General features: G+C 43.9%; 1 protein-coding gene across 1 annotated transcript in view; it reads right to left on the bottom strand.

Annotated features, from left to right (window-relative positions):
• LOC124240822 (constitutive coactivator of PPAR-gamma-like protein 1) overlaps positions 1-11732 on the bottom strand; it is a 109588-nt gene that overhangs the window by 80043 nt on the left and 17813 nt on the right. The window contains exons 3-4 of the mRNA XM_046663917.1: positions 10355-10601; positions 6831-6913 (exon numbers count right to left, since the gene is read on the bottom strand). Of these exons, the coding sequence (XP_046519873.1) occupies positions 6831-6913; positions 10355-10601 (330 nt within the window). The remainder of the gene's footprint in view (positions 1-6830; positions 6914-10354; positions 10602-11732) is intronic.

Raw genomic sequence — 11732 nt, forward strand, 5'->3', positions numbered from 1 at the left:
TGCTGACGAGGATGTAGGGAAATCAGAGCATTTAAACAGTGCTGGTGGCAGTGTAAATGATGTAGCTGCTGTGGAAAACAGGAGGGTATAAGCTTCCTCAAAAAGCCAGCCCAGAGTTACCATATGACCAGCAATTCCAGTCCCAGGTATAGACCCAAGAGAAATGAAAGCACGTGTTCACACAGAGACTTGTACACGAATGTTCACAGCAGCCAAAAGGTGGAAACAAAGAGAATGTCCACCAGCTGCAGAATGGATTACCTGTAGTAGGCATATCCACATAAGGGAACAGCATTTAGCCATAAAAGGGGAGAAGTGCTTGTTCTCACAACATGGATGAACACTGACAACATTATGCTCAGCAAGAGAAGCCAGACACAAGAGATCCCATTATTCTACTTCTATGAAACGCCTACAACAGGCAAATGCAGAGAGACAGTACATTAGTGGTTGCCAGGCAGCATGGGAGGGGGAGAAGTGGGGAGTGACTGCCAATAGGTACAGGGTTTCTTTCTGGGGTGATGAAAATATTCTAAAATTAGACAGTGATGATGGTTGCACAACTCTATGAAAGCTAAAAACACCACTGATTTGTATACTTTAAAGGGGTAAATTTTATGATATGTGAATTCCATCTCAATAAAGGTGTTAGAAAAAGAAAAAAAAAACTTTCTAACCAAGAATGGCAGTTTTGGAAGTAACTGGCTGGCAAGTTCAAACTTTGTTACACACCTTCTGGTCCCAGACTTGGCTGGTCTCAAGAAAGGTGCTGTCTCTGGTTGAACTAAGTCAGAGTGCTTGGTGTGCAGAGACTGCTGGCGAGGCTCAGGGTGTGGGTGTGTGGGTGGGTGTGTGGGGGGGTTGTGTATGGGTGGGTGGGTGTGAGTGTGGGTGTGAGTGGGGGTATGTATGTGGATGTGTGTGGGTGGGTGGGGGTATGTGTGAGGGGGGTGGGGGTGTGTGTGGGGGTGGGGGGAGTGGGGGGAGCGGGGGGTAGGGGGTGGAGGTGGGTATGTGTGTGTAGAGGTGTGTGTGTGTGTGTGCAGGCCCAGGGTTGGAGAGCCGCCGTGAGAGCCACATTTCCAACAGAAGCGATCTCTTCCCATCAGAGTGACACACAAGGTCTGGTTACACAGTGCCAGGGCTCTGGACCCACAGGGGAGGAAAGAAGCTTGAAAGTGTCTGCATGGTATTTTTAAGACTGAGAATATGCCTCTTATTTAACATGAAACTAGAAGATTCCAGGTCATGAGAAGAAACACAGAGAGCAAAGTACCCCTTGTGAACTTCTCTTTGTTTCCTTGGCCTCACTCCCCGTCCCCAGGCATCAGACGCTGGGTACCACAAACACCGTATCTTTCACATCAGCTCTCCTCCTGGCTGGCTGTGCTCACCCAGGAAGAATTCTGCTGGTAGACCCCATACCTTCGGGAGCAGCCAAGCTGGAAACAATCCTGCAATAACTACGGAGCACAAACTCCTCCCTGGACTGTGCCCCTCTTCACAGCAACATGACTTGGGACCCACTCAAAACCTGTAAAATAGACAGCTATTCTTGAGTGTCAACGATTCCAGCAGATTCCTCACAACTTCAGGCTTTCCACCCTCATATTAAAACCAACCAAGAACAGGGAAGGAAGCTCTGATGGGAAGAAATAAACAAGCAAAAATCTTCTGAGTTTAGTCTTGTATTTTCCATTTAAGGATTCCATACATAAATTTTAAATGAGCAAAGAATAAAGCTTCTTACTAAAAGCAGATTCTAGGACCTAATAGCTTAGAGCCCAGTATGTGAGCCCGAAGTTCCACATGGACCATTAAGTACGCAGAGCTCATGTGCATGATGATGACATTGTAATAATGACAATATCAGTAGAACAAATTTTTTTTTTTTAATTCTGGAAGATCAAATATCAATCTGTTAAAAGTGGTTATCTTCCAGAACTGGGATTATAAGCAGCTCTCACTTCCACACCGCATAATGGTTGAACTTTTTCAACCTTCCAGGCCCCTAACATTATATTCTCTAGAGCCCAAAAAGTCCTCAGATTTTAGGAAGTGCTTCTTAGCTCCTAGGAAACTACAGGATGACTTCTTGGGAAGGGAATGTATTGAGTTAACTTCATTTAACACTAATATGCAAAAAGGAATGCCTTCTTCAGGAGGTCCACAGTGTCACACTACCACCTCCTACAATGCCTTACAAGGTAGAACTCAGAATAAAGGAAGCCCATTTCTATCTGGGTACAATTCATACCCAACTCACTTTCAAAAAGGATTTCAGAAAGGATCTCATCACCAAGCTCACTCCAAGAGGGTTGCACAGTATGTCAGATACATCATAAAACCTCAAAGTGCCTGAAATTATGCTGCTCTTCTCTGTGAAGCTGGTTCCAAGTACAACGTGAAACCCAGGCAGGGGCCAGGCACAGTAGCTGTGAGGGCTGTGGGCTGCCTGGACACGGGGCAGCAGTTGCAGCCACAGCCCATGACCCCTCGTCAGGGAAGCCCAGAGGGAGGGGACACTGCGAGTCCAAGCTTCACCCTCAGGCCTGCTGCAAGCCTGCCGTGCACCCCGACCCTGCAGTGCGCCCCAACCCGGGGGGTGCTACAGGTGTCTGAGACAGCAGAGAGCTCCTCTGTGCCTGGGGACCCAACATGCTACTCTCTCGGAACCAGGCTCCCTCCTCCCTGGGTCGACTGCTGCTGCACTAGTCCTTAGACACTTGTAAAAAGGATACTCAGTGACTTCAGTGGCAGACAACAAAACACAAAAAATACAAAGTTAGAGATAACCATGGGTAATGTTCTAGGTAAATGTAAAGCCAAGTATTCCTCTGTGACCTGACCGATTGCCCTGGGATAGAGCTGCCTCCGGGAAAGAATGCTGGGAAAGGAAGGTGACTGAAGACAGTGAACCGCAGGGAGGGTTAAAAAGGACATTCAGACCCTCAAGGGAGCAGTGAGGGGAGCTCTGAGACGAGGCAGAGCAGCAGGGGAGCTCTGAGGGAAGCATTCTAGGACCCCGCAGAAGGACAGGGGTTCAGGCAGCACCAGCACCTACAGGACTAGGCTGGGCTGGGGGCAGTGAGTCCAAGGGAAGCTCTCCTCTGCCTGCTCCCCACAGTTGGGGTGTGGTGTGGAGAGAGCAAAATAGAGACTGAAGAACTCCACAGGAGAACAACGCTCGTAGGATCCATGGTAGAAGAAAGGGTGGCATACATCTCTCAAGGCAGCTTGTCTAACAGAAAGGAGGTGGCAGAAGGGACTCTGTGGCAGGAAATACTTGGGGGTCATGAACAACTGACGGGGATAAAAACTTGAAATGCAAGAAATTGAGTACATACTCAGAAGTTTAGAAACACAAAAACCATTAAAGTGAATACAACACATGAAACTAATGATTCAACTTAAAAAAATTTTTTAATTAAAACAACTAAATGGTTACCCAAAATAAAAAATTCCACAACTAACTAGGATTCAAATCATAGAACAATAAGGAACTCAAAAGCACATTGAAAAAAGGAAAAAAGGGCCCTCCTTCAGCATGAGCTTATGGCCAGGAGGTGAGCCCACAGGGCTGGCGGCACCACACCCTGCAGGGCCCCCACCCCTAGATTTTACCTTAATGAAGTGGCTTCCCAATGTCCTGAACACAAATCAAATACGCTTACGTTCAAACCTCAGCATTTGCTGCCACTTCACTAGGAGCTCCTACCATGGAAACAGAAGGACTGAATCGCTTGCAAGCTGACTGGCTGCCCTCGCTCCTCTCTCTACCGCCCTCCTGTGACTTTAGGTTCTCACTCCATCCAGCACCACACTCCTGTGAGCAGGGTTCCTGATTAATAACGCAGCACAAAACAGAACTCCGTCCCCTTCGAGCCCCCTCTGAGGCTATCATCTATGACCTCACGGTCCCACCTGTCCTCCCTGACTACCCCGGCTTCTTCCTGTGCCCCTTACCCACAGAGCCCACCCCAGACACATTCTTCTCTCAGGACAGCCAGCGCTGTGGACAGCAAGGCCGAAATGCTGAGAGGGCTGTATTATGTGTTAAGGGGTGCTTTGGATTGATGAGATAATGAGTTCGTATAACACCAACCCTCTGTGAACAATAATCTTGGAGATTTGACTTTGGGGAAATGCTATAAAAACAGTAGCATAAAAAGAATGGGCCAAGGAAGACTTGAACTTGAAGATACAAAATCAGATATCCTTAAAAGCTGTGTACGCAACATACTGCATTAAAGAAGAACTAATAAAAATCATGAGAGTTTCTTAAGCAACAACTAAGCAAATTTTCAAAAGATATAGTTACACAACTGGAAAAAAGAAGAGACTCAAAAAGGAGATGGGATACAGACAATTCTATATAGCAGTAATGTTCTCGGAAAAAATCATCACATCCAATTTCCCACTATTTATGTTAAGATTATTGAAATGATGCTGCACACAGAAAATGTGGATGAAAGGTCAAAACATAAAAGTGACCAACAAATGCAGCTTTTGAACTCAAAGCCAGACATGCCTGCACTTCAGAATGTGACTTTAAAAGTCCTATAATGTATCAAGCTACTGAAAAATTATTTTGGATTGCTTCTCCATTACGCCATAAAAACACCCAGCTAATTTTTAAAGTACACATGTTGATAATGCATAAAACTTGACTGCATCCTGATTTTTAAGAAAAACAATAAACAACACTAAAAATGACTTAGGGAACAATGGGAAAAATTTGAATATGGACTTAATATTAAATGACATCAGGAACTACTGCTAATTTAGTTGATATGATGGTAACATGAGTAAGAGATTATCCTTATTTTTAGGTGGTGGTGATAAAAACTAAAGTTTTCGTAGTTGAAGTGTTATGATATTTGGAACATACTTCCAAATAGATCCATTAAAAAACAAACACACAGCTATAAATATACTTTATAGCAAAATGTTAACAACTGTTGAACTCAGATGGTGGATATATGGATAGACAGTTTCTATTTCACCTTTCTAACATTCCTCTTGACCAAAAACCAGGAGAACACATGAGAAGGACATTAGTGACTTGTCACTAGACTGAATTGGTTTTCCAATGACTCTTCAAACAGCTCCTCACGTCCCTTACACATGAAGCAAGCCAGCTCCAAGCAGACGTATGCACCTGGTCTGGGTCCTGGGAACCCCGCACCCCTGCTATTCAAAACTCTACCCACCTTGTAAGAAACAAGGCTTTGTTTTGTCCTGACATAAAAAGCAAACTGCTTAACAAACCTAACGAGCACCATTCTTTCAGGCCCACCTGATTTCAGACTGCACTTCTCCCATCTGCACTTCAGGAGGGTATCTATCCCCAGGAGCTTAGCATCAAGACTGCAAACTGCAGCACTTCACAAACGCAAACACACAGGAAGGACGCTCTGGCCAACAGCAGAAGGGAAGCTTTTCTCCTTCAAGGACCAAAAAGCAAAAGAAAACAAGCAATTTCCAACAAGAGGAGAAAAACTGACTTTCAAACAGAAGTTGAAAACCCCGCATCAAGAACTCTTAGAATGAAAAGGGAAACACTACAACATGTCAGCAAGGGAAGGACTGGAGGGCAGCAGGGAGCAGGAGGAAAGAGGCGGGAAGGCATTCCGCTCAGCTGTTCAGGAATCACCAAAGCTCGCTCTAAGGCAACACATGAAAACTCCAATTAAGACTGTTTTTGGGAGGGGAATTCCGACAGAACTCAGAATTTTAAAGGAAAAATGCCTTCGGAAACCATTCCACACAACCCCCTTTCACCACAAGGAACTGAGGCCCCGACTGCCCAATCCCCACCTAACGACCGGTGACTGTGGTCCCAATGCCAACAGCAGAGAATGCAGAGCCCATCCACCCAGCAACAGGATTCAAAAGACCCCGGGAAGCCACCCACAAGCACAAGTCCAAGCCTCCCGGTGGCTCACACCAAGCCAGTGTCACGCCCACATCAAAACGTAGAACTCCCCTCTAGAAAACCCAAGTTAAGCTACTTTCACAAACAGGAAGGGGGAAGATAAGAAAGTAAATATTAAGTGTTAATACGACAGTACAAATGGACCATTTCTTTAATGAAATTGAGTCCCTCTGTCATTCAAAAAGCATTAAAGCCTGAACTAGACTTTTATAATTTTAGACGATTAGTAAGAAAGTTATGAAAATTATCAAACTACACTAAAACGTTGACCTAAGCAACAGATGACTCTATTACCAATCAAAAAAATTAGTATTTGTAAGTAATAAAATTAATATATAAAAACTTTAGCTAGGGGCTGGCCCGGTGGCGCAGCAGTTAAGTTCATGCACTGCACTTCAGCAGCCTGGGGTTCGCCAGTTTGGATCCCAGGCGTGGACCCAGATACCACTGCTCAGGCCATGCTGTGGCAGGCGTCCCACATATAAAGTAGAGCAAGATGGGCATAGATGTTAGCTCAGGGCCAGTCTTCCTCAAAAAAATAAACAAACATATAAGTAAATTAAAAAAAGAGTCAGGCTCATTTAAGTCAAGACTAAATTTAAAAAAAAAAAACTTTAGCTAAAAGATTTCCCCCTTTCTAGGTACAGCACATGAAGAATTCCTCTAAAGGAATTTTTAAGGACATCTATAAGTTTCCCTAAAATATAGGTGCTGGGAACAAGGTAGGTTGTTTTTTAAACAATGCAGATCCTGAAGTTAGGGGAAAGCATGATATTGCTAGTTTTGAGGCATATTTCCTTCTACAGTAAAGGACTATTATTCACATCATTAAAGCAATAAGCAAAATCAACAGGTGATGACGACAAATGTTGCAAATGCAATGAACTTGTACCTTAAGTGAGGCTAGTGGATGTTCTGGACCAAGTAAACTCCAATGAAAGGAAGCCAGATCTTCATCAGGTAGAATGTGATTTCCTGGAACACAAACACGGACACCATGAAAGCCATCATCATGAGTGACACCAGGGAGAGTGAACATCACTGCACGCATGTTCTGTACCTTACCTTTGTCTGCTTGTCTCAGACTCTGCAACATAACTTCTTCGACCATCTCATGTGATACACCACATAAAACTTCCACACAGAAATTGAGACTATTTCTTCATCTTTTAATACAAAGAAACATGCAACAGGCTGACTTCTTGCAGCCGCCTCAAGTAGAGGATGAATGTCCAGCGTAGTTCCAACAGCATTCAAACTGAGCAAACCGCATAAAAACCTAAGCAACTCCCCAGCAAAGTACTGAGGTCAGTGTGATAATACTGGGATGCCAAATACCGACTCTGATACAAGTCCCACTTGTTCACGAGACGAGCATGGTTCACACTGCATTCTGTGAACGAGGTTCGACAGCAAAGACAGAACCTGCGCAGTCATAAAATCTCCCTAAGCCAGGTTAAGTGACACTGACTGCTGCTTGTGACATGGATCAACACCCTCCTCCTGTAATTTCCACCGCCACCCACAAATAGATGTGACAAAGCACAGACTGCAACACCACCAAGGAGTGCCATTCAGCTGTGTGCCGCCAGCAGGGCTGTGTCACAACAAGAACTGTATTCTGCTGAGAATCTACATTTTGGGGGACACTCTCCATTCACTGAAGTGCCTGGATGCCTGATACACTAACATCGTTAGTATATTAGTTATCTCGATGCAATATAAAAGCAGTAATTTCCTAAATTAATCTGTGATTTTTATATCACAATTTAATTACCTCCACACCGAGAGAGCATTCATTCATTAGCTGCTAACAGAAAGCAGAACGATGTGAGATCATCTGCAACACTGCTAACCATAACATTCTAAACACACAAGCACTGAACAGCCGTGATGTCCAGAGGAGCAGAGCTGAGTCCTCCGAGCCCAGGTACCGAGCTCTGCACTGCTCTCCTCTGCTCACGGTTGCACAGAACTTTACTGTTAGGAAGTAGGAAATATGGGGACTTTTTTTGAAGCTTCTGTCTCAAAAAATATTAAGCCAATTCCACCATCAGTAATAGTCTGTTAAAATTTGGGTCAAATGCTTAAATGAATATTCCATCCAACGTTTCTACAACAAAACAACTGAGAAAGCTATATTCTATTATGAAATGGACAAGAAAAACAATCTTTCTCATTTGAAGATACTGAAACTATTACACAAAATCTAAAATAAAAATGCTCACCCAATTAAGAGTTTATCTGCAACTCGTCTAAATTTTTTGAAGAAATTCCAAACCCTAAATTAATTCATTACTCAATTATTCGAAATGTTACTAATGTTTTTCATTTATTTTAAATTTTACAAAACAATTGGGCTAGAAGAGTACGCACTGGCATTATCTGCCAAGAAATGTATTCAATGTCTCTTAAATAAGATAAACAAATATCCTTCCACATGTCAAATTAGCAAAGACATTCATATTCTAAAAGCATACAATCTTCCTATTCATCTAAATTCAATTAACATGTCCAAATCATTCTGCATGACATTTAAGTAATTATGAAACTTTTCAGAACGTGCCCATCCCCATAATCACTTTTAATGTCAGAGAAAATATCCTTTTTTATTTTAATTTTCAAAATATGAAAGTATATTTAGAAAATTAGTTTTAATTCTCCAAATCCTCTCACAAGAGTTCCCGAAAAAAACGGACAGAAAACAGCCAACACTGACTTAAAGACACATACTTGAGATTAGATCCAAACAAACAAGACAACCTGTGAAATTGGAATTCTGTCAACTGATTCTTATACAATTTTAAATGCCATCACCAAATAATACATGGAAAATTGTGGCTCCCTCACTATAATTTCTAATTGTGTAAAACTTTTTTGGAATGTTTATAAAAATCTGATAACTAGAAATTTCTAAAAATTACCCACAATATAATTCCCCTCTTAAACACGACTGGATGGGATGCTAACCTCGCCAGAAAACAAACTGTGAGAGTACCATAAGGCCTCACTTAGCTGGAGAACACAGAGCTTTCAAAAAGGGCCTGCGTCCCAAACAGCCCAACTCCGTCCGTGCAGGGCCTGGGTTCTAATCATGAGAGGGCCTCACTCAGAACACGTTTACCCATATTGTAGACACAGTTCTTACAAACTCCCAGCAAAATAGAGCTGGCTACTGAAGCAGCTCGAGAGACAGGAGCACAAGACAAGCACAAGACAGGGGAGCAGAGAGGAGAGATAAGAAAGGAAACAAAAATGAAACACAGACATAAAGTGACAGGTGAATATATCACCTACTGGAAAGTCATTTTTAAGTGAAAGAATTTAATATATAAACCTTAGTTAAAACAAGCTTTCGTCACTTCTGAGTATTTGGCATTAGGAATTCTTCCAAGACTGTTTTTAGATTTTTTTTCTTTTCTGAGGCAGATTAGCCCTGAGCTAACTGCTGCCGATCCTCCTCTTTTTGCTGAGGAAGACTAGCCCTGAGCTAACATCCGTGCCCATCTTCCTCTACTTTATATGTGGGACACCTACCACAGCATGGCTTGACAAATGGTGCCATGTCTGCACCCGGGATCCAAACCGGCAAACCCTGGGCCAGCGAGAAGTGGAAGGTGCAAACTTAACCACTGCGCCACCAGGCCAGCCCAACAGACATTTATATCTTTACTTAAAATGTAGGCACTGGAAACAAGGAAAATAGTTTATTTTTGTTGTTTTTCTTTTAAAGTAGTGTGTATCGCAAAAGTGAGGGGAAGACGTAGGGGCTGGCCCCGTGGCCAAGTGGTTAAGTTCGCGCGCTCCGCTGCAGGCGGCCCAGTGTTTCGTTGGTTCGAATCCTGGGCGCGGACATGGCGCTGCTCATCAAGCCACGCTGGGGCAGCGTCCCGCATGCCACAACTAGAAGGACCCACAACGAAGAAGATACAACTATGTGCTGGGGGGCTTTGGGGAGAAAAAGGAAAAATAAAATCTTTAAAAAAAAAAAAAAAGTGAGGGGAAGACGTGACAGGGCTAATTTCACAGCGTAGTCTCCTGTATAATAAACATAATAGATGCCAAAGGTTTAAAGATCTAATTTTTATGGTGAGAATGCATTAAGATTTGTGATTTTAAGATGTTATTGCCCCCAAACTTCAAGTGAATTTATTCACAAAATTAGTTTTTTGGCCTGAACAGACCAATGTATTTATGAACAATACATAAATGAACACTTAAGAACAAAAGCACATTATCAGCAACAACAAAAAATAATACCGAGTAAGGAACGCCACTGAAAAGGAAGCTGTTCCCTGGTTGTTTTAAACTTAAGACACAATGCAAAGCATCCCAGCATTACAATTTAAAAAGATCAGTATGTTCCCAGTACAGAACTCCCTGTAAATCGAAACCGTTTTCACGGTGCCCACCTACCTAACAGAGCGGCAAAGATGGGGAAGCGGTTTGGGTTCAGGTCCAGCTGCTTGGCCACCTCGTGCATCAGGTACTGGCTCGTGGTGAGACTCTTCCCGTTCCGGCTCAGTTTCAGGGCGTGGGCACTGAAGTAGTAGGGGATGTTGCACAGCGCATAATCAGAGTCATATGCAACCAAGCCGTGGAAGCCGTTTTCTCTGCAGAAACCGATCACTTCTTGATGATGGTCCTCGATGCTCTGCGCAACCTGTGCAAGTGAGAAGAAAGCTCGTCACAGACTGGCTCCGCAGCAGCACGCACTCAACGCGCAGACCCATCTACACAGATCCTGCATGCTCCAGATACGAAAACAGCCGAGAGAGCCAGACAGGCAAAAGGGCCATCAGGAAGCCTGCAGAACACTGCTCAAACAAGAAAGCCCGCGGGACACCATCTCCCGGCCAGTAGCTATGATCCCACCCAGACTGCAAATTCACTCTCAATTTCCTGTCAAGTGCAAAGATCACCCAACTTAAAAATATATGATGCCAGCTGAACTTTGGGACAGTATTTTTGAAGGAAAAGAGAGAAAAGGGAAAAAAGACTGAAAAGCGAAATGAAGAAGAGTGAAGGAAGAAACAGACAGACGTCAGCCACCCTCAGTGAAGCCAAAGTAATTTCTTCAAGGAGATCAAATGTATCAAATAGGTGAAATAATCATAAAAATTTTCTCTTAATAAAAGCTAAGTAGTATCCATCACCTACGTGTCTACTTTTTATACACCCTGGCGCATTCAGCACAGGGGATAATAATAAAGACGAACACATCTTCCCCCCAAAACAGTGGTCACATGCTCATTGTGTGCAAAGGCCCAGGCCCGGTGGGCGCCCCAGGTTCAGGACCACCCTGGAGACGAGGCCTGCCCAAATCCACTGCCTTCTCAGGGATGACCACAAGCCAAAGCTGCTGCTTCCCGCCCTGCCTCTGCCAACGGTCACCCCATCTACCTCAGGCATCCCTGACTTTGGGGGGGCCAGAGACTCTCTACTGCTAGAAATATACCAGAAGATACCGACACACGTTTCCCTAAAATGAATAAAATCAAAGACAGTCGATTCCTCTCCTGCTGTTTCCCAAACTCATTCGTCCAACGACAATCTGGGACGTTTTGTTTCCACAATGTAAGGCATTTTAGAAAACAGAATTTTAAACTCAAGCAGGTGATTCAACTACCTGGAACTAAGCCTCCACAGAGCCCTAAAGCCGAAACCGCGAGCCCTGCAACGGAAATTCCCAGAACGGCGCTGCCCAATGGTGGCCACGTTCAACTAAAGCTAAATTACGCGGGAAACCAAGCTGGCGCGGTCAAGGGTCACCCACCGGTGGTCAGCGCAGGGC

Source organism: Equus quagga, chromosome 6 (assembly GCF_021613505.1).
Source record: "Equus quagga isolate Etosha38 chromosome 6, UCLA_HA_Equagga_1.0, whole genome shotgun sequence".
Lineage (NCBI taxonomy): Eukaryota > Metazoa > Chordata > Mammalia > Perissodactyla > Equidae > Equus > Equus quagga.